At 38.7% G+C, this 24,320-nt stretch overlaps 1 protein-coding gene across 1 annotated transcript in view; it reads left to right on the forward strand.

Moving 5' to 3' along the window:
* Nucleotides 1-1,704: 1,704 nt before the first annotated feature.
* The window catches only part of RGS5 (regulator of G protein signaling 5), a 34,897-nt gene continuing 12,281 nt past the window's right edge, over nucleotides 1,705-24,320 (forward strand). Inside the window, exons 1-3 of the mRNA XM_053468748.1 lie at nucleotides 1,705-1,963; nucleotides 20,634-20,744; nucleotides 22,123-22,184. Coding sequence (XP_053324723.1) covers nucleotides 1,920-1,963; nucleotides 20,634-20,744; nucleotides 22,123-22,184 — 217 coding nt within the window. The 5' untranslated portion in view covers nucleotides 1,705-1,919. The remainder of the gene's footprint in view (nucleotides 1,964-20,633; nucleotides 20,745-22,122; nucleotides 22,185-24,320) is intronic.

Here is a 24,320-nt window from a genome sequence, read left to right on the forward strand (position 1 = left end):
TGATCCTTCATCAAAGACTGCATTGGAACCCAACTGTCAGCACAAGTAGGACATTTCCACGCTTTCTGGGCTCCTTGAACATTTTGAGGCGTGTCTGCTTGAAGATTCTCTACAACTATGAAGTTCCTCTGTAAAGCTGTAATCATATATGTATTAGAGAGAGAGGCAGTTTGTCTGTTGTCTGGAGAGTTATAGCTCTGTAACAGTTTGAGGACTTTTTTTTGGCTAGGTCTGCCTGAGAGAGACACACGGGTCTGTGTGTATGGACCTGTGCACATGTCAGTTATCACTGATAGCCAGTATATTCCAGTTGTCTTTAGTTAAGTTGGAGAAATCACATCCACCAGTTAAGTAATTAAGGTGGTTATACTCACATTAATAAGCACATTCATGGATATATGTATCGACAACACTATTGAGTTGTATTTATTTGTATCATTCAGGATCATCTTGATACAATCTGGACTATTCTTCCTTTGTTGCTCTTTATGTACATTTGTTTCTAAATTTATGGACTTTTATTTTATAGCATACAGTGTTAGCCGGTTCTATAATTCAGTCATTAGTGTAAGAAGATATTTGATTACAGGGAACGATTTAAAAAATGCTCAGTTGCCCCTTTGTTGTGATTATTTAGTGGGATATATAAAACCTTAAATAAAACGTGTCTCCCTTCTCACTCCCTGAGTAACCAGGACTGGTTTTTGCATAGGACAATAGTGAATTACCTTAGGTAGGAGTTTTTTGCCGTGTATCTGGGGGGGGGGGGATCGAGTGGGATTGTCAAAAATAAACCTAGACGTAAAGAACTTATTAAGGTCTAAGTCTTTACATCAGGAAACATGGACAGACTAGATGGACCAAATGGTTCTCATCTACCATCAAATTCTATGTTTCTCTTTTAGTATTTATGTCTGAGAAGTTGTGCTGGCTGAGTAGTCACTTTAAGGTTAAGGTTTGTCTGTGTGCGTGTGTCTCCGCGATCCTATTCTATGTGACTGCTAACTGGAGGCTTTGTACCGAGTTCAAAGGGGGTGTGCAATACAGTGTGTATCTCGCAACACTGATATACTAGAGTTAGGGGTAGAAAAGGCTGTGTGAGTGAGTGCAAATGTTAGTAAGTGTGCAAGTATAAAAATGCATTAATGTGCACATGATATATATAAACTGTTAGTTCAGCCAGAAGGAAAACAATGTATTGGTCAGTCTTTGGCTGAAGGTGATAACATTTATTAGTGAGACCTCAAAGGTCTCTTTTTCATCTAAAGAAAAGACCTCTGAGGTCCTGAAAGCTCATTTAAATTTACATCTTTTTCTACGTTAGCCGAATAAAAAGTATGAACTTTAACTCTAAAATTACCCAAAAATTCCAGAACTTCGGATTTCTTACATTATTTGCATTTATAATAAAGTGTATGTGTGAGATAGTGGAGGTGAAGTGGTTTAATTAGCATGCTATTCTTTCTTTAAGTAAATAAGCTATAAAGGTAAAAAAAAAAAACAGTATTAAAAATTGTTCCTGTCACCAAGGCAGGCAGAGCTAGAAGTAGTCCAGGGTCTACATCCCCTCCAGCTGTGTGGAATGCTGCGAGTTTAAAGCTTTTGACTTGGAGTGCAGGGACCGATCTCATTGGACGAGGGGCTGGCTTAATGCCAGGGTTAAACCTCTATATACTTCTGAAAAGACCAGACTGCTTCAGACTGAGATAGACCGAGAGTGATCCGGTGAAAACTATAGACAGCTCCTATTAAAGAGTGAGAGAGAACTACTAGCGACGTTAGAGACTGCCTGGAACAGTGAGTGCATATCTCAGAAAACTCAGACGTTTCCCAACTCAAAGACATAGTCAGCTACTGGGGCAGAAAAAGCTCATTTCCACTTATTTTTCAAGAATCGACAAAACTCCGAAGAAGCCAAAATGTGTAAAGGATTAGCTGCCCTGCCACACACCTGCCTGGAGAGGTGAGACAACCTTAGTGATGTATAATAATGTATAATAATACTGAGTACTTTCACGCACAAATTCACAGTGATAACGAATCATTTTCCAAATACAAATACATCAGTTCTTGTTACTGTTAATTGGGGTTTAAAAGGATCTTGTCTGCTGGGAGAATAAATCAATTCTTTTTGTAATTCATTCTGAAAAATAGGCTTTATCCCGGTGTTAGCAGTGGCTGCTCTTATAATTCTATCAGCTTCACTGTACCTCTAATGTGTTTACTGGACAGTAATGCTTTACCTGTTATAATGTAACGTGACGTCTGCTGTCTGCTGCGTGATCTTGTCTATTGAAGTTTTATAATGGACAATTTGTGTCAAAATACAGCTACCTTATATACTAAATATTCATTATTTAATGAAACTTTAGTAGGAAGATTAGAGTCGTTAATATATATCATTCTGAATAGGAAATGCAAAAAAATGTACTTTTTTTTTACTTTGTGATTCCAGTTACTGAAAATCTCTTATTTTAAGTAAGGAATCTTTTCAGAGAAAGCCCCATGACATCCTTTTGGATTTAGCGCTTATCTTATTTTTCTGTTTATGGTTAGAGGCTGTAAAATCATGTGCTACTCATTCATGCTAAGTTCTGAATAACTGTTCTTGAGCAATATTCAGTCGTAAAATTCAGAGGGATTAGATCATATATCGGTGATGTTGACTTTAGGCGAGTACCCAGAGTAACTAAACAGGCTATATAGGTAAATGGAGGTTCTTAGTTGACTATGACCCCATTCCCTCCTATTTCATAGCTGACGGGCATCAATTAAAAGAAAGCAGGTAGCATCACACTGACCCATAGTGACCATGGTCTGTGTTATTAAAGAATTTATATCTATATATATATACATTTATATATGTGCATCCATACGTGCATTTATATGTTATAAACAGTGATCATGGTTGCAAAGAGTTAGAATGAGTAGGTCCATCAGAAGAAAGTGTTCCTCAAATGACTCCATTACGCATCCTGCAGCCCTCATACCGGCAGTCCTCAATTTACATAAACTTACAATTTACAGCAGCTTAAACCTGTGTCATGTCTCTTCTTAAGACCGATCACTAGTTACATCATAGTAGACTCATTTATACATTATTTTGCCTTCTCATTGTCATTATATTGCATATGCTTCTCATTATCAATATATTTGATTAGGCTTTGCATCCATGGTCATTTGTATAGGGAAATTTGATGCCTTTTTATGTAAAAAATCTGACTTTACATAATTTATGTTTAAAGTATCTTTTTCTGTAACAAAACCAAAGGTAAAACGGGAAAGCCTGTATTTGAGTGCGAGAAGGGCTAGCAATGAAATCTGGGAGCTACCTCGATTGTTATACAGAACCGATGATAGTATTAAAGTTACTGGAACGAATGTTTACACATTTTACGTTGGCCTCTATTACTTCATGGCATAAAAGAGCAGATCTGTGGCTCTGAAACAGTTATAAGTTTAGCTAAACCTACCATTTTTTTCTTTTGAATTATTTTTTTTTAACCATAATAGAGTTTAACTTTAAATCAGCAACTCATAGCCTCCATTAAAACATCACTGGTAATTTGGCAAACCGCATTCACCAAATTAACAAAATGCTAGTTTTACTTTGATTTGCCAACCTTTACTTCTACTGTAATTTGCACACACAAGAGGATTATGGAAGTAATCAAAGGAGATGTAAAAACCGGCCAGAGGAGCATTCATTCAGCAAGATTAGCCTAATTAGCCTAATTATCAGTTATATGGCAGAAAAAGTAATGGAGATCTCAAGAGTTAATTATATAGTATTATATATATATATATACAGTATATGCACATGGCATGGTTTAGAGAGGTAGAATGATCCACAAAAAGTAACCCTAACATCTGTATACACATGACACTGTGATGTTTCTTAGTGGGCTTTGGCTCATATAAGTACTTTCAGTAGGACCTGTTGTTCTTGCTTGTTTAATATCTTGTAGCTGTCAACAATAGGCATCCAAAAGCATAATTTACAAGCTTAACTTTAGAACAGCTGAGGTTATTCAACTTGTGAGTTTTTTTGGGCAGCTAGAGGACTTTAAGGGTGCTTGCTGTTCCCCTAAAACAAATCCCTTATTGTAGTCTCTAATATTCTCAGCGAATAAACATAAGCAGATGTGTCATTTTATTCTTTCCTATGAAGGTAAAAACAACACACAAAGTTGACACAAAAACAACACACAACGTTGTTTTAGTGTCTTTGGTATCAATTTTCAATTTCCTGATCCCAGAAAAAGTTATGAATAAAGCACGAAATGTTTGTGGTTGAAATAATTTGAATATGTTTCAAAAACGAATTTAGTTACAAAAGGAATGGATGAATGGAACAGCATCTTTAGTGCAACCTGCATGGTTGTCTTCTAGAGAGATGTCTCAGGAGCAGGTAGCACAAGAATATCAGGACGGATCCACATAGGAAAAGTCCAGAAACATGTTAGGGAAGTTATACTAAGGATATAAATTAGGCAACGCATAATTAACCCTAAAAACGATTAGGCTTGTTTGTTTTTTTGGGGATATAATACCCAGTTAATAGATTGTTTTGGCTTGGCCAAAGTAAAATTACGTGGACCCCATACAGTCAAACAATAAGTGTTGGAAGAATAACTGCCTTATGCTATTGACTAAATGAGCCCTGTACAAGTGCAGTCGTCGTTCTTAACTCCGTATGGTAATGTATAGTTTACCCTTCGGTCTCTCATTACAACCAGGGTTTGTTTTTTTTTAAACTCTTATTTTTAGATCAAACAGGTTGTGTCTGTCTCGTGCAGTTTTCTTGATGGATTCCATCCAGTCTGTTCCTTTAATGAAACCTTTTCTTTTTCAAACCACAGGGGCCAAGAGGGGGATTACCTAGTGAAGGTATCAACGGGTGCTAGCTCACCCCAGTACATTTTAACTTCATTACAGTTGAGGTGTCTCTCGAGGAAAGCCACATTTAATAGTTCTGTAGCTTATTTTAACCAATTATAGTGTAGTAAAGTATACCCCACCCAAACTGTCCTGGTTGGGAACCAAATGTCATTCCTTGAAGATACATTCTACATTCTGTAAATCATAGTCTGCGGACCTTTAAAACATGTAATAATTCTGGGACCACCATGTTTTTCGTTTGTATGTAATTTTTCATGTAGATATCGTGTAGTACTATGGATGGCTAAATTACATAATATCCCAGAAATGTTCATGCAATATAAGACGGCTTTCAATGGCTGCAAAGAACCCTAATGCCCATAGTTAAAATCGGGAAATAATAAATGTGTAACTTAGTAACTTAAAGACAGTTTGAGTCTCAGTCAATACTGTGTTCTTGAGTGTCTAAGAAGAACTCTACTTGTCATGTCCTAAATAGATTTTATAAACACCATAAAAAAGAAAGATAACATTTACTATAAAATCACATTTTTTCTGGATATTCCTAAATTATTTATACAGGAGATATTTATTATTTTCCATAAAGGGGAAACATTATAATTCTAAACAACTTTAAAGAGTATTTTGCAATCCAAAGTTTCCGTGACTCAAGAGAGCCGTTGTTGCCTTTGATTGATAGAGTTCCTCCAAGCCTGAAACATTCAGTCCACAAGGTGGGAACAGAATGCAACCAGTTTCTAAACTTGACATTTGTAGAATGTGTCTTTTGTTTTTTTTTTGTTATCACTTTTATTTTCAGCTGTTTTATTAAGCCATATTCCTTTACTTTGTGGTGGCGATAAGATAGAGGAGACAGGGACTTGTTTGCTGATGGTGTGCCCCATCGCTCAATTATGGAACTCCTGGGTGCGGTGCGTTACTCCATGGAACTCTGCAGTCCATGCCAGTTCTAATGGTTGGTTCAAGGCTGTGCATAACAAAAAATAACTACAGATCATGTCACATTGGCTCCTACTAATAATTGTGCAATATAATCCTGTCTTTATGTTCATGGCAAAGTTACTATGCTTTAAATTTTGACAATAGTGCAATGTGTTTGTCTAGGTTTCCAGTTTATGTCCTACTTTGTAGTCCCTTTCTGTCTTATGTTATCCTTGAAATATAGTTAACTTTTACTAAGACTTCAAATTAGAGTGACAAGGTCTTAAAGGCCTTCCTCTGGATGTAACAAAGGACAAAGACAGCTAAAGTACCTAATGGTGACATATGGAAGAATCCTCTTAACATCCGTGGACACATGGACAGCACTTAGACATGTTACCGGACATAGGTCACGCCGCAGCTTCCTAGATTACATAGTTTATCAAGTCATTTATGAAGTTCTGTCTGCAGTTCATTTTTCTTGATGTGTTTTGGCTATTAAAGTCAGTTTTGCAGAAGCTAAACTAAAACATTGGGTAGCGAAGGAGGGGTAGTAATGTTAATGTAATAGTGACAAGCATCGTCATGTTTTATACTGAAGAGTATTTTTATTTATCAGTCAATGAAATAGTTTAATGTTATACAGCTGGATAATATTTTACTTCAGCAAACCCTAGTTTCGGCAGCAGGTGTGTCAAGATATACACAACTATCTCCCTGTCCTAAGCTTACCTGTCATCTATTTACTATTTAAAATAAGAAAAGGCTAATGAAGCAGCTCCCATGACTATAATTATGTAATGTAAGGTGTGCGGAGCCAGAGGCCAGTTTGGCTTCCCGGTGTCCAAGCTGATTCCTATTCTTATTGCTGGTTCCTCCACAAATGCCAAGTCAAACAAAGCATCTGCCATATACCAACACCAGCCTGCCCAGTTCTGCCCAGTGTGCTATGTCTGCTTCCTTTTACATGCAGATAAGATTAATTCCAAGTATTATGGTTGTTTTAATATATAAATAAATATGGGTTTTCTGAAGGATGTTGCTGTTTGAATGCAGTCGGGAGAGTGACAAAGGATACTGGTTAATGCTTTTTCAGACACTGAGTTCTGAGGTCTTTTAATTAGAAGTAGATTTCAGACCCTTGAGTGGTTTTATCAAACTATTCATAGCCCTATTTTATGCAAAAAAAAGATGTTTTGTGTGGGTATACGGAGTGCTGAAAGCTTGGATTCAATTATTATTTTGGGTGAGCTATGTCAAAACCTCTCAATCAGAAAAGTAATTTACAAAAGTGATTTAAAGAATTAATGACCGTTGCGCTGAGATGAATAGTGGGGCTAAATTTGCATCTCACAGATTTAAAGTTGAATAGTTTCACCAATTTTTGGGTTCAATGAAAAAGCTTAAAAAAAACTAGGCAGTGTTACCACAAATGTCCTTCTAGGCAATCTATTCACACAAGGTCGTCTTTAAATAACATTTTAGTGTTTTACCATACCTTCACAATAAATCTAGCCTACTTTTTTACTGTCAAACAAGTATGACAAGCTTTTTAAAAGCTCTTATTGGTATATTAGGTTGGTGGTTAATAAGACTGCAATTTGACACGGTTTTGTTCTAGCAAGAACCTCTTTGGCATCTCAAGAAAATTCATGACCTAATCTTCTGAAAGTAGCAGTAACAGTGGCAGTATTGTTGGGTTTTAATGAGATTTAAAGAGGTTAGTTTAATGGCAGGAGTCCACATTCCTCCATTTGTTTACACATTTAACCATCTAATGAGTCGTTAATAGGTGCTCCTTCAAAACCTGCCTGGTCTTTACGACGAAGCTTAGTAGGCCAAAAATGTTTTTAAAGTTCTCATCGCATAGTTCAGGACAAGCTCTGGATTTTTAGAAGCTGTAAACAAGATAATTAGGGGCTTGATCTCTGAACACAAACAATCAGTAAATAAAACAAGTCAGTATATATACTAGACTGGCTGAAGTATCTTTAGTAAGCTCTCATTAGACCTCCTGATATTGGTGGGGACATAATGATGGCATGTGTGTTTGTGGGGGGGCTTATTATGTGGAGTGGTAAACATAGAACTATATATGGTTAGGACCAGGAGATGGCTGGCATCTTTTGGACCAGGTGAGGCAAGTGGCCTCCTGGCCACACACATACCACCAACAGCCCCCCAAAGCCCAAAGACACATTCACCTTGTGCACAAGATGAACGCTGTTTTTTTACTGCACGCCTGCCTGTCATCATGTATATAAGATGCTGCTGAGCATCTGCCTCCCACAGCAAGCCGCCTAGTGTTAAAGGTCACGCTGGGAAGGCCCACCTTTCTAACTTCTAACTGGCCCAAAGGGCTAATTGCTGGCAAGGCCTCCTGCCCCAGGCTAGGATCCAATACATATGTGCAGTGTACCAAATAGGACTATAAAACGTGGGGCAAGTATTTCATTATTTCCAGGGCTGATTTTTATTCCTATTGTGGTTCTGAAGAGGACTCATACAGAGGGCTGCTCTATCTGTGCGTTATGTGTATACAGAGGTGCAGTCTGTCAATGCTCTGTATCCCATAAACGAGGGGGTCTTTTAGTGCTCCATTTCACATGTAAAGAGTTCCATGTCAGATACAGAGTGGAGGACTCTGAATGTCCTTTGTGTGTGTTGTGTGTTCTATACTGAGAGATAGTCCCTTGGAGCTCGTTGTCACATACCGAGGATGTATAGAAAGGTCTCTCAATGTGTCATGTGCCAGTCATAATGGAAGATCTCATAGCTCTTTGCGTAATATACAGCAGGGAGACCATTAAGTATTTTTTTGTCCCATGTGGAGGTGCTCGCTGTGCACCATGTCATCATTTAGTTGAGTTTTATATAATCCATTTAAAGGTAGTTTACGCACTTATGGATGGTGTCTGGTCACTTTTATAAATATTTAGATATCATTCTGTTAACAGGGAGCCAGATGCAAGTTAATGGGAAATAATTCCCTGATGCCAACGGGCAGAAACATAGTCCCTCTGTAACAAAGTGCCCTCTTATCTATCAATAACCAGAGCTAATGGCTGTTCTTAGCCAACAGAAAAAATGATCTCTTAATAATATAAATTGTAAAAAAAAAATGATGTCCTGTTTTAACCCTTAGCTGACAATATACTTAAAGGAAAACAAAATAATTTTCAGTTTATATTTACAATCCTAATTCAATCCTATCATATTCCAAACTCAATAGCATTGTATTTCTTCAGTCTACCTTTCTGGTTCTTTTAACTTACTCTGTGTCAGTATAGTTAAAACTCTTTCTCTTTTATTACTTTGTAATTTCCTTCCTTTCATCTAACTTGTCCCTCATCCTTAATTGGGTCTCTGTTGTATATTTCATGAGTGGAAATTGTTTGGGTTTAGGTCAAGAGAAGCACACCCAATGTCTTGATTCACAAATTCACTCTCCGCCATTCCACATATTACTTAGAAACATAGAAAGTGATGGCAGATAAGAACCATTTGGCCAATCTAGTCTGCCCAACTTCTGTATACCATATTAATACCAAGGAACTTTGCTACTTGGACTGATCCCTTTTATGAAGCATGTTCTTTGCAGCCTAGAACTGAGATCTTTGAATACATTATTTCTTACAGCCTTTGCTGTTTTAGTCTTCAGATGACTAGCTGTAAGTAATTTTAGGACATGTCTTCCATATGGTCTCAATTTGCAATGATTATCGTAGAAAATTCAGCCCACGCAACATTTCCCGCACATTGATGATAGTAAGTAAGAGGTGACACTGGAGAATTTTTCTTTAAGCAGAAGAAACCTGCTCACCATAGAAAAATGTATAAAAATATTGAGAACTGTTGCAATATCAGATAAATCTTTTCAACAGTTACCTCTGTTCAAGTCTCCTCTCTCTATTTATGGGACGGCAAAACCAAATAGTTTCCATAACATTTTCTATTCATTTCTCCAGTAATAACAATAAAATCTAACTTTTGTGTGGCCTGGCAGTGCATGCAGAGTCTGAATCCTCCTTCTCTTACAAGCAGACGTGTAAAGTCTGTTATTGATTTGTCTCCTCCATCTTTTGTCCAACATTCCTTATTGTTTTGTTGATAATATGAAGAATGCTCTACAATACTCTCATTATAGCTTCCAGCAAAAAAATGAACCAGTCCGCTATTTTTATTAGTATTAATGACACGTATTTACACTGAATTAATTTAGTATTCTGGCACTCCCGCGGTATATAACCCACATTATTCTCAATCAACCCTAATTGCCCAATGTCACTAATCTTGGCCAGTGTCAGGTTATTGTTATTGTATGTAATCTTATGATGACAAATTAACAAATGCCCGTAGAACTGTATCATGATGTCTTCATTTCAATGTGTGTTGTTGCATCCCAAAGCCACTCATGTGATGTGGGTAGAGTCGCCATATAACGTCATCTGAGCTTTTCTTCCATCTAGATCAACATGGATGAGAACATAGCGTGTACAGTCAATAAAAGCACAGAAAGAATTCTCAGCAATAACCACTTAGCTCAGGAAACGTACTAATTTAACTAATTTAACTAGTTAATTCACTTTTCTGAAATGAAAAAAAGATGCTTGCAATATAGAACACCTAATATATATACTGTATGTTTGATATGTTTGATAAAATCTCCCCTGTCCCATGTAGCAAACTATTTTAACTTCCATTACCAATTTTCCAATTGTCAGCAACCATTGGACCTCCATCTGGCTGGGCATGAAAGGAGTTGTGTTCCACAGCCGCTGCAGTGAGATTTGTTACCCATCAAATGTTAACTACAAGTCAGCAGATTTTCCTGTTCTTGTTATTGCTCAGGGAGTACTTGGTGGAATTTAGGAAATTTTCTAGCTAAGAAGCTTTTGATCAGTGTGCTTCCTGTACCGCGATGTACAGACTTGGTGGCACAGCCATAAAGGAAGCATTGTTTAGCGTATTCGCTGCCAGTCCATTGTGTCTTCTCAGCCCATCCTGACCTCAAAGGGTAAGCATCGCTTACATTATTGGAAAGATACACAAATATGTGCCCAGTTCCTTCATGCTGCTCACAAAAGCGGTAATTGACAGATTCTTTAAGAAGCCGTTTAGGAAAACTAAGGATGGGTTATGTGGAGGAAAGTGGTGGCCCTGTAATTATCAAAGAAATCCAAATAATGTTTTAAGTTTATAAATACAGAGCTAAACTGGCCTGGGTACCTGTGTATTTTTTCCAGTAATGTCAGGAATATGTATCCATATATGGACCTTGTAAATGTAAGCGAGAGCCCCCCGAATTCTTAGATGGACCACCATGCTTGGTGGGCCAGTAGCCAATGGCACCGCATACTTACCTTTACTGTCATTTAATCTGAAGATTGGGTCCATCATCCACCCAGTGGCTGCGCATACTTTATTTATTGGCCGCTGGCCTTTAACGGTCAGGGCCATACTGGGAAAGCCATCCTATCAACTCCAACAATTTACAGATGACCCGAGTTTTTAACTTATGAATAGATATATGGGCTATTTAGAGATAATGATTCATTCATGAACTGGTGAAAAAGTCGCATAAGGGAATCCGGTGCTTGGGATGAGGGATGTTTAAATTGTATTTAAACATTTATGATACTTCCTTTTTAAAATGAATAATATCCTTCACGAGTTGTCAAAGTGGAAATACACCATAGGGATGATGTTTGGAAACTTTCAAACAAGCACTAGAATTAAATCACGCAAAACGCAAACAACTTAATGGGAAATCTGTGTGAGGTATGGACCTCCCCAGAGATAAGTGATTGGAACTACCTTCTGTTACAATGTACCTTCATATGAGACTTCACCAGTGCTGCGAGACCCGACCAAACATGTTTTTACTACAATCCAGGGTCCATGTCGCAAATCTTTACATTGTAAAAGAATGCATAGTTTTGATGTTACTTAAACCAACCATCAGCAAAACAAACAATAAATCACTGCTTTACCAAAGTGACCCAAAACTATCTATATTTACTTTAATTACCTGCACTTTGTATTTAAAGTATACCATTTCCCTATTAATTGTGAACTTGTGGACAGTAACCTTACAATCAATGATTTTGATCGGCCTTTTTGTATTTTTGCAATGACCTTTTATTCACTATACATAGCGCTATAGAATTCCTTGGAGCTAAACAGTTACTTAGGATGAAAATAAAACATATTTGCTCATAATACAAATCACATTGTTGAAGTCAGTTTGAATGCTGTACTCAGGTTTTCATGGGGGTCTTGCTTGTTCCATAAACTGTGGTGAATGACATTTTTTAAGTCTGTACAGCTAATAATTCTCAGGTAAACTCACAATATACCACCTTCCCCACTCATACCCCAATGCCATGCTTTCTTCCATGTGATATCTAAGTTGATGTCACATTAAGTAGTGGTTCTGCCACTTTACAGATCTCTGGTATTGAGTACAGTTCTAGAGACCCCATTTCCAGAAGGATATTGACATTTGGAGAGAGTTCAGAGGAGGGTTAAATTGAAGAATGGTTTGCATGCAATATGTATAGCTTGGAGAAAAAAAGATGGGGAATACGGAGGGTTTTTAATACCCTTACTACCATATTTTGGGGCATTTTTATCATATGTTGGTTTAATCAAGATTCCCCTTTTCTGTGTTTGATGTACCCATTTAAATTAGACATCCTTTTTTTCAGGAGAAGGGGTTTCTTTTGAAATTGTACAAACACACACAAAATATTAATTGCTACTCTGTCTCCTTCCGTGCCCTGTACTCAATACCATTATTTTAATTTCTTCTAGTATTGGGAAAATTCAGTCCTGTAGCAAGTAGTTGGATGCCTCTGCTACCCATGCTTGCCCCGCACGGCTTCTGCTGCTGCAGCCCAAATCTCCTTCCTTACTCGGAGGGATCATTTTTTTGAATATTGGGGAAATTCAGTCCTGCCCAAGCATCTGGACTGTGTCTGTATAGCAGTGTCTGTCCTGTGTCCTGCCCTTACTCTAGGGAATCAAGTGTTCTTTTTCTCTAATATTAGGGGAAATTTAGTCCTGTGCAATCATGTACATTCAGGATGTATCTGTCTGCCAGGGCCTGCCCTGTACCCAGCTTCTGCATCTCAATGTACTTCCTTAATCTGGGAGATCAGTTCGTGTTCTTTATTCTAAAGTGAGGGCGTGGGACGGTCTTCCTTCCAGTGCCTGTCTGTACCTCAATGCCCTTCCTTACTTTCTTGTTCTTTTTTTCTAATTTGGTGGTGGGGGATTCAGTTTTGTGGCTGGATGTGTCTGGGTGCCAGTGCCTTCCCTGGCCCTGCGCCTCAATGTCCTTCCTTATTCTTGGGGATCAATTGTTTTATATTTTTCTAATATTGGGGTGAGGGATTTAGTCTGGTTGCCAGTGTCCACACTGTGCCCTGCTCTCAATCTCTTTCCTTACTCTAGGGCAGGCATGTCCAAACTTTTTTCGAAGAGTGCCAGATTTGATGAAGTGAACATGTGCGAGGGCCGACCATTTTGCCTGACATTTTCTGAACCCTTAAAATGAAACGCAAATTAACTATTTTATGCAAAGTTTATTGAAAACGGCATACCACATCTATCCCTTTCTCACTCTCCTTTTTCAGCAACCGCTCGGCACCCCTTGGGCCCCACTGACTGGCAGAACTCCAGGGCCCGGTCGCAGTCGCGACCCCGGTAGTTCCGCCACTGCCTACAATTTCTTCATCAGATGCCCTTGTGGCTGTGTGTGCCGGCGCAGGGAGAAGGAAAGCCCAAATCTAGCGACGTCCGAGATCGCAAGATTTGGGCTTTCCTTCTCCCTGCGCCGGCACACACAGCCACAAGGGCATCTGATGAAGAAATTGTGTAGGAGAGGGCAGGGGCGTACCTAGAGTATTTGGCACCCGGGGCGGATCCTGTATGTGGCACCCCCCCCACACACACTTTAAAACTACCTGGCCGAAACTGAATATGACCCCCCACACACACCATAAAAAAAATCTAACACTTTTATTTAAAGTAAGTAACACACCAAAATAGGACAAAACAATTAAATAACAATATATATATATATATATATATATATATATATATATATATATATATATATATATATATATATATATATATATATATATAATTGTTAACAGCAATCACATTCCTATCATGCCCAGGCATACCCAGATTCCAGGAGGCAGTCGCAGACTTGGCATGATAGGAGTATGATTGCCTTATCTACCCCTTCTCGCTCCCTTCTGCCCTATCTACCCCTTCTCACTCCCTTCTCCCTATCTACCCCTCCTAACTATCTACCCTCTCCCTCTTTGAAGTTCACTTACCTTTCAGGAGTCCTGCGGTGGGGGTGCAAGGCCTCTGTCTCCCAGCTCTGCCACTGTATGGAACAGTATAGAGTGATGGGAGTTATGATGTACTTTAGAGCATAATTATATAATGAAAAATACATTGGAAATGGTACAGCATAACACCCATCACTCTCACACATTTACCAATCCACACATACCAATCCACACGCATACCAATCCACACACATACACCAATCCACACACATACACCAATCCACACACACATACACCAATCAACACACATACACCAATCCACACACATACACCAATCCACACACATACACCAATCCACACACACATATACCAATCCACACACACATATACCAATCCACACATATACACCAATCCACACATATACACCAATCCACACACACATATACCAATCCACACATATACACCAATCCACACATATACACCAATCCACACACATACACCAATCCACACACATACCAATCCACACACATACACCAATCCACACACATACACCAATCCACACACATACACCAATCCACACACATACACCAATCCACACACATACACCAATCCACACACATACACCAATCCACACGCATACCAATCCACACGCATACCAATCCACACATATACTAATCCAAACACATACACCAATCCACACACATACATACACCAATCCACACACACATACCAATCCACACATATACACCAATCCACACACATACACCAATCCACACACATACACCAATCCACACACATACACCAATCCACACACACACACCAATCCACACACATACACCAATCCACACACATACACCAATCCACACACATACCAATCCACACATATACACTAATCCACACATATACACTAATCCACACATATACACTAATCCACACATATACACCAATCCACACACATACACCAATCCACACATATACACCAATCCACACACATACACCAATCCACACATACACATCCACACATATACCAATCCACACACATACACCAATCCACTCTCACTGTATGCTTTCCTACCTTTCCTCTTTTCTCCTTACAGCTCCTTTTCATGCTCTTCGCTCCTCTTCTTCTTCAGTTCTTCTGTCTTCTTCCGAGGGCACGGGGTTCAGAGGGCACGGACAGCGGTGGGCGCGGCTTCAGTGTTGTGCGCCGGGATCTGACAACAAACCCCGGCGCACAACAGCTGTTGCCGCGCGGATCACAAGGGAGCAGTATCGGAGGTCTTTACCGGACATCCGGCTCCCTTGAGTGATTTTAAGCCGGATGTCCGGTAAATACCTCCGATACTGCTCCCTTGCGATCTGCGCGGCAACAGCTGTTGTGCGCCGGGGTTTGTTGACAGATCCCGGCGCACAACACTGAAGCCGCGCCCACCGCTGTGTGGCTGTGTGTGCCGGCGCAGGGAGAAGGAAAGCCCAGATCTCGCGCTTTCCTTCTCCCTGCGCCGGCTGATGACGCCAAGTCCCGTGGCTCACTAGGGGGCCGCATCAGTCCGGAACGCGGGCCGCAATTGGCCCGCGGGCCGGACTTTGGACATGCCTGCTCTAGGGGATCAATTCTCCTTTTTTTATAATAAGAGGGAGATGATTCAGTCTTGTGGCTGGATATGTCTGTCCGCCAGTGTCTGCCCTGTGCCCTGCCCCTGCGTCTCAATCTCCTTTCTTACTCTGGAGGATCGATTCTTTTTTTTCTAACAGGGGAACATCTGGATGTGTCTGTCTCCCAGTGCCTGCCCTGTTCCCTGAGTAAGCCTCTAAATGCCCTTCCTTACCCTGGGGATTGTTTTTTTAATATGGTTAGGGGATTCTAATATTGGGGGAAATTTAGTCCTGTATGAATCCGAATGTCTCTGTATGGTAGTGCCTGCCCTGTACCCTGTTGCTGAGGCTAACTGGTATGTCCATAGGGCAGCGAAGGCGTTAAAGGGAATTAACAAAATACAGGACAACATAGTGAATGCTTTGCCGGATAAAAAAATATGAGGAAAGACCAAGGGATCTCAATATGTATCATTCGGAGGACAATAGAGAGAGGAGCTGTGATAGAAACATTTAAATATTTAACAATGTACAGGAGGGACGTTTATTTCAAAAGAGGAGAAATGCTAAAAGTAGAGGTCATGATCTAAGAGTAGAGCATCAGAAGCTTAGATAACTCACAATAAAGTGTAACATTTCTGAGCAGGTGGTAGATAAGTGGAACATCCTCACAACAGGTGTGGTAGAGAGAAATAATTTAAACATGGATGAGATAGGCATAAAGCTATCTTGAATCTAAGGTGTGACCAAGGACTGATTAAGGTCATTACATCAGCAAACAGGGACAGGCTAAACGAACCAAATGGTCCACGGCACTACAACATACCATCTGAAGTCAATACCGTCTCATCTGACCACTAATGCTACCCCCATTCTAATTCATTTTTAATGGCCCGGATTCTCTGTCAGACCCCTCCTAATGCAACTAACTTGTCAGATCTGTTAACGTTCTCCCCTTAATTTGATAAATATTTTATTTCTGCAAAATAAATAGCTTAAAACGAAAACCAAGTTATCTGCGTATTTTCAGACCAGTGGTATGACTTACTTTACAGCGGTCCCCGAATAAATAAACATCAGCATTTCCAAAAATAGCAAGTAGTGTGAGCAGATACAGCTCCAATTATGGAAACGTCTGTTCCTTTGTTTTTAGCTTTCTAATTCATTTTACAATTTCTGGGGGTGCTTTTTTTTTTTTTGTTATGTTGAAGCGTTTCGGTAGAACCCGCATGAGAATGTCTGGGAGCGAGTTGAATCATTGGAACAAATGGCACGCTCATACAAATTCTCTCTTGTTGCTAATGCTTAATGTCAGAGAGCTGGAAGTGACGTTAATACATGGTCTTGAGATGTTTATATCATTCAGTCCCTGAATGCAGCTGATGGAGAACACATTACCTTGTTTGACATTTCCAGCCTCAAAATACCACCCTCACGCCTCTGTGGTATTTGTCCAGAAAAATGCCATATAATAATAATTAGATACCGGTACTAAAAAAAATACATTTTTGCTATCTACTGTAAGTTACTAGATATTAAAGCTTGCGTTACTATTAATTGTAAAATACACATGTAGAACTGATGTCACATTCTATCACAGGGTCACAGGGTGAAAGGATGTGAATATATATATATATTCTTTACATTGAAGAGACAAAGCATCATAATCTCATCAATGGTATAGACCAGTACGGTACAAAATGAATATATAGTGTTGCAAATACATCATGGTCCATCAATAAAGAAAACACATAAAAACAAAAGCACTTTGGGTTATAACAAATCTTTTTATTTTTACTTTTGTAAATCTCTGTTATACTGGTTAAAACATCACATGCTCATGAAAAACAAAGTTAATCCCTTGCCAACTGGAGAGGTGGGAAGGAGATCCACCCACCCCATCCACCCAATCCAACCACCCCATTCACCCAATCCACCCACATCCACAACAACCCAAGAAAAAAACTACCCCATTACCTAGGATGACCACATCCGCCATGTTTTCCAGGACACATATCATTTTTACATATTGCTGACCAGCCCAGATGCTGCCCTGCAATATGTGGGATGTATAGACTTATGGAAGAGAACGATTTAGTCAGTTATACATTCCCCATAGTACAGGGCAGAATTTTATCTGGGCTGGTTAGCAATATGTAAAAATGATATGTGTCCTGGAAAACATGGCCAATGTGGTCATCCTATCATTACCCCAAAGTACACCAAGTTTGACGACTCTTGTTTAATTTTATGTGGCTATATTATTTACCAAGGAGCTGAATCAGTGGGAATCACCAAACTTGGGGTACCTTGACAGTGTGACAGAATCCCCAATATTAGATTGAAAAAGTATTCGTTGGGTATGCACTGATCTCTTGCTTTGTTTTGTGTATTTATTGGTCATTATTATTCTAGCAGCAACCCGCGAATCTGAATGTGAATGCCTTTTATGCTTTTAGGACTGCGCGCCCCTTTCTGTATACCTCTAGTATAATGTAGGCTTTTAATGCTATACGGACACCACTGGGGTGGGAAAGCAAATATGGCAGTGAGTGGAGCCCATTTCCACTTAGGGTGGGCTGTTCCTGCTTTAGAAAAACAGGAAAGGTATAATTGAAATAATCAGGTAAATGTTTGAAAAACGCAGCTTATTACTTGGGAATGCTGAACATAGGACGAGATTTAATTAGAATTCCCTGAAGTCATAACACTTATTCTGAAAGTATCATTCATGTTGCAATGTCAGATCACCACCTCTGTAGCACAGATATTGTGTTAAAGGGTTAGTCTTGTGGAAAAATAAATATTTGCCTATCATCATTAAATACAGTGCTGTATATAGTAACTTAGTTCATTTTGTTCTAGTAAACTAATCTGTAGGTTGCCATCAGAGGCAGTTGTGTGATATTTTGGACTCTGTACAAAATTGTTTACAAAGGGCTTGTCTGACCTGGATTGGCCCAGTTCAGCTTGGAACAATTTTAGTCCAGCCGGCCCCTGGGATAAATCTCAATAGCATACCTAACTGTAACCTAACTTCAATGGATATTTTAAGTGCAAAAGTTCAATTTTCCAGAAAAGATGTGAGATATCAGGAATGTGATTTTGGAATAAATAGAAGTATAATAGAATAGTTTAACCCAGGAAAGGATTGAAAAAATATTTTTGATATGCGATGCACGGTGATAAAGTCATTGTCATAGTGGCTCTTCTACACACAAAAAACAACGGTTCTAAGACTGATGATAGAGACTAGCTAGATAGAGGTCTCTGGTAAAGTGCCATTGGCTACGTTTCCAGGCAGTACTCTAGGGGCTAGTTAATGAGATGAGAATTAACATTACAAACTTAGTAGTGTCAACATCTGCACTGCAGTACCATGGACTGCAGCTGACACATAGAACAGGCATGGGAAAAGGCGGCATTCCGCTGTGGATATTTTGTCTGTCCCTCTTCTTAAAAAAAAAAGCTAGGGACTATTGTATATTCGCGTGCTATATGTTACTTTTGTTGTGTCGTTTCTACCTGTATGTATCTTGTACATGCATGGTCAGAAGAGGTTAATTAACCAGGGACTCATGGGGTTCATATGTGTGATCATACGGTATGTAATATAAGGGATTACAGGATGCATAGCTGCAGGCATTACTGTTTGTGAAAAACAACTTTGTCAGCGTTCTACACATTCGTAGACACATAGATATTGTAATAAAGGGCTGCATGACACAGTTTGTATCAGGCTTTGTTTCTTTCCCTCTGAGAATGAGGTTATCTGAATGCGATAGATTGTTTCAGAGGATCAGGGACCAACGGTCTATGTTGACAAACATTGCAATTTATAGAAACTGCTTGCATGGTAAACAAAGGTAGCACCGCCAACAGCTTCTCTTTCACTAAAAGAAAAAAATGGTACATAAATAATGCATAATATATTCATGGCAACGCTTTAATATTAAAAGGTGTGATATGATGTCCCAAGGCGGAAACATATTCAAAGGCACAATGCACAAAGAGATGATGATGTCTCTATTTATTGCGATGGAATAATTTCTCAAATTAGCAGGAATAAAATTTGACTGCATGCAAACTGAGCTTAGGGAATCGGCTGCTTTTAGAAATGTAATTTATGAGAAACATTGTCCTATTGTTTTGTGTTAGAGAATAATGCTTGCGTTATATATTTTGTTTATAAGCCAAGTGGTCCTTGATCTAATTTCCAGTTTTACGTAGTGCTTAAAATGATATCCTGATTACATTTAAAAATATATATATATATATATATATATTTTATTTTATTTTTTTCATTTGAGATAACCAAATGCCCAGACATTATATAGGTGATGAGATGATTTATTTATTAATCTCAGTTTTTCGTGATCACTTTTTAATTATATTAGTCATTGTAGTGTTAAAAGGGAAGCTTTTAAAAGTTACTTTTCAAAATAATAACTTATTTTTTATGGTAGAGTTTACAAAAATAGTTTAATGTAATAGGCACATCTATAAAATACAAATATAGAACAACAATTGCAAGAAAAGGTTACATCTGTACAATATTCACCCAATCTTACGCCAAAGTTGCGTATTTGTATGCTAAGTCTTATTCTCCTATAATCTCTTATAGGGGCAACATGACAAAATATACCTATTCACCCACCTTTATGATTTTAATATTGTTTACACGTTTGCTTTATTTTGGTAACTAAGAAGGACAATGCAAACATACCCACGTTTCTTATATCTGGTTTGGACAAAACCCACAATCAAAAAATACAAGCATGCATAAAATACTTGTTTTTACTTTAAAACATGTAAAACCTATTCACAAGTTATGTTACCAGCAGCTTTTCTCATCTGTCGTTATCTTTAAATATGCATAATTATCTATTTATTATTCTTTAGAGCCAAGGAGATAAAGACCAAACTTGGGACCCTCCTCCAGAAGCCAGATACTTCCATTGACTTGATCATCCCCTACCCTGAAAAGCCTGAAAAACAAACAAAGGCTACCAAGTAAGTGTTCGTGTAATGAATGTTTTCTCTTGTTATTGTATACTATAAAATATATCTCTGAATATGATTTCTTCTAAAATAATTATAATTCACAAAACTTCTTCAGAATATTTCCTGGTGGCCAGCTTGTTGAGTTCATCACCCAGTTTTCATGCTATCTCCGTGACTTGATTTTTACATTGTCTTGCATTCCTTATTTGGTTTGGAAAATGTTTTTTCCCCCAAAACTAATTCCTTTTTCCTATTTTGTTTCCCTTACTCAATCAGTCCTAAAATTGCTCCCTACTTCCCCTGCCCCTGCCATTTAACAACACATATAATTACTTAGAATTATAATCACTATATATATATATACTACAGTACCGTTTAAAGTTTTGGGGTCACATTGTGTTAACAAATCCAAGTTTAAAATGTTTAAAAGGCTAATTAATTAGAAAACACTATTGTAATTTTGTTAGCACTGCTAGCAATTTCCGTGTTTTTCAAGAAAACAGCTGAGTGACCCCCAAAGTTTAAACGGTAATATATATTTTGCCCATTATTGCCCATTTGACTGTTATTAGGGCCCATAGCCTCTTAGCAACATGTAGGTGTCCTGCATGATGTCTGTATTCCTTTTATTTCTCTAATCAGCTCAATAAGTAACAGGGCTCTGCGGAATATTGTGATACAGAAACCTTCATAATCTAATTGAGGACCAATTACTACGCAACTGTAAAATATCCCAAAGTACAAGCCGCTTTGTTCTTGTCATCGAAAAGCGCGACCCGAGGCTAGTGTGACAATTCTGATCTCTGTGTGAGAGGGCCTGGATCTGCTCACGAGCCGTTCCCCTCATAATGTGACATCCAGAGTGGGTCTGGTGGCTCAGTGTTGAAGATGTACAGTGCCTTCATGTCATTGTTCACTCAAACATTTAAAGAGACAGTAACTTCTCTAGAAAGACGAGAAATGCATTGCATTCCAATTTAGCACAAAACTTATACAAAAATGTAAAAAAAAAACAAAAAATCATGCTTGGTACATAAAGACATGTATAAATGGAACTAACAGCCTTTATTCATGATAAACAGATCAACCTATAATAGGTTTTTTTAACCCCGCGTGTCTGACCCACCAAAGTAATTCACACATTTCTCCATATACAATGCAGAAAAGAAATCTGAACTTACTGTATAATACCGTATAATGTATATCACCGTAATAGGCATCCTGAATGAGGTAGGCGGAGTATGTTTTCCATTTGATTACTACTAATATATCATATGGTGTATCTCGCATGTGTTACTTATGTATATTATAATAATATTTAATATTATAATATTATATTTTTCATATAATGCTTATCTTCTGATTGAGATATTATCTGTGTTTTTAGACCGTCGGCAGAAGAGAGCTCGCAATGGAAAGATTCTCTGGAGAAACTGCTTCAGAACAGCTGTGAGTCTCCTTCTCGTCTTGTTTCGGGTCCGCTGCTTTTGCATCCTGTCTGCATCCCCTCGCCACAAGCTTAGCATCGCACTCCTCTATGCCGTTGACCCTTCAGATGCTTCTTCTTTTCCCACAAGTAGAATTTGTCTCTTGCTGGAAAAGCCTGACCTTCCTGTCCTTTGGGCTGGGATGACCCTGTCCTGGTTTGAATTCCTGGAAAGGTTTAGGAGGATAGCGCAAAGTCCCCCTCGTTTGTAATTTTTCGTGACTCAGTCTGAAACCCTCCACGCTGTGCTTCTCACTTGATAGAGAACATACTGCGTTCAGTATGTACATAAAAGTAAACCATCTGTTATTTTATCCACTTTTTTTTTATAGTATTAATAACAATCTGTAATCTTCGCTACCAAAATTTTTTTTTTAACATATGTTTATTCATTTATTCTAATTGAATCAGCTCAAAATTTGCAATTCATCCAACATATTGAAAAATACGTGAAGTATTACAAAACTGAGATATAGTTAAACAAAGCCATGGATGTGCAATTTACTGGTGATGATAGACATTGGCCAGTGTTTTTACAAACTCACATGTAGTGGCTGTTTGTTGTAGATATTTGTGTTTATTTTTAATTGTTTTTGTCAGTTAGACTTACAATAATGTTTTTTCAGATTTAAGGGAGATCTTAGTTACCATGGTAACATAGAATGTGCGTGCTAGAACACCCATCGACCTCAGGGGGCCTTAACTCGTCCGTTTCAGCAAATTTTGTGAGCCCCGACGCTTCTGGCGCAGGCATTTCTTGTTTCCCAGGAAACAATTTTTGACATAGACAGGAGTTTCTGCCTAATTTACAGCATACTTTGGTTCTTAGGACCAGCACTTTCGTCAAACCCAACGAAGAACACACAGCCTTTTTTCCCCCCTGCAATTTAAATGACAGTGGTTGTGTGATCCCATCACAGCCAAGACACATTAAATAGAGGTGGTAAATCTAGAAAACATCACCACATCACGTTACCTGCTTTTTGTGTGAAATAAAACCCTGTAATAATCTGAGAATACATATCTATTTAAATGATTTTTTCTCAGTGCTTGGAGAATATATATTACAGAGTAAACACTGGTGTTTCCATACATCTGTAGTGATCCATTATACATGATACTGTAAGCACATCCTTCACCAAGGCTCTTCAATGGAAAACTGAAACAAAAGAAAAACATACTGCAGCTTTAGGATATTGTAGACTGAGGATGATGTGGGTTTATGTAGAACAACAGCTGGAGATCTATACGTCATCCATTCATGTCTTAAAACACTGCCTGGGGTGCATGGCTGGAGTGGCCATCTGGCACAACGAGCAAATGCACAGTGGGCCACTGGCCATCAGCACCACCCATTCACCCGATCTGCCGCTCCAGTGGCAGGTTGATCTAGTGTGCTGCTTCCGGCTGGATTAAAACATAGAGCGCGGCTGCACTTATGTCATCAGATGGCTTCTAGCCTTAAAGTGCCAGGGCCGCCTCGTCATCACCAGTCCACCACACCTGATGCTTCAAATGGTACTATTTTTTTATATATACCAAGGTTTATTGTAGGTATTTCATGCACATGGCTTACAACATACAGAACAACAGGAAACATAGAATCCTAGACAACCCCACCATATCTGGTAAAAAGGGGGTCCACAATAACATTATGCGCCTAGGCAACTTTGACATATCCCTCCCACCTCATTTGAGAATATCCAATAAATACAGAATCACAAGGAGGAATATGCTGTCCACATCAATGGAGGTAAATGGGTTTGACTACTCCGCAAGACAAAGATTATATTGATTTAAGAGCCAGGAACCAAACAAGAAGAGGGGGAAGCGAGCCCTGTCTGAGGGTAAAATCAAGTGCTATGGTATGGGGGGGTATAACAGGAACACATGAGGGGGGTAGCTCAGCAGTATATGAGATTCCAACCGATGATTACTGTTGGGTTATCTGCAAAGCATTCTCTGCAGCATGGTGTGACTGTATGTGACTGACATCCGCTTGTGCTTTACACATAGTGGCAAATAGTTTTTGTAATTACAGTAAGCCCTATCCACTTAAATCCCAATATGACACCCAGAACCATGTTTTCCAATAACTG

The sequence above is a fragment of the Spea bombifrons genome, chromosome 6, assembly GCF_027358695.1.
Source record: "Spea bombifrons isolate aSpeBom1 chromosome 6, aSpeBom1.2.pri, whole genome shotgun sequence".
NCBI classification, from domain to species: domain Eukaryota; kingdom Metazoa; phylum Chordata; class Amphibia; order Anura; family Pelobatidae; genus Spea; species Spea bombifrons.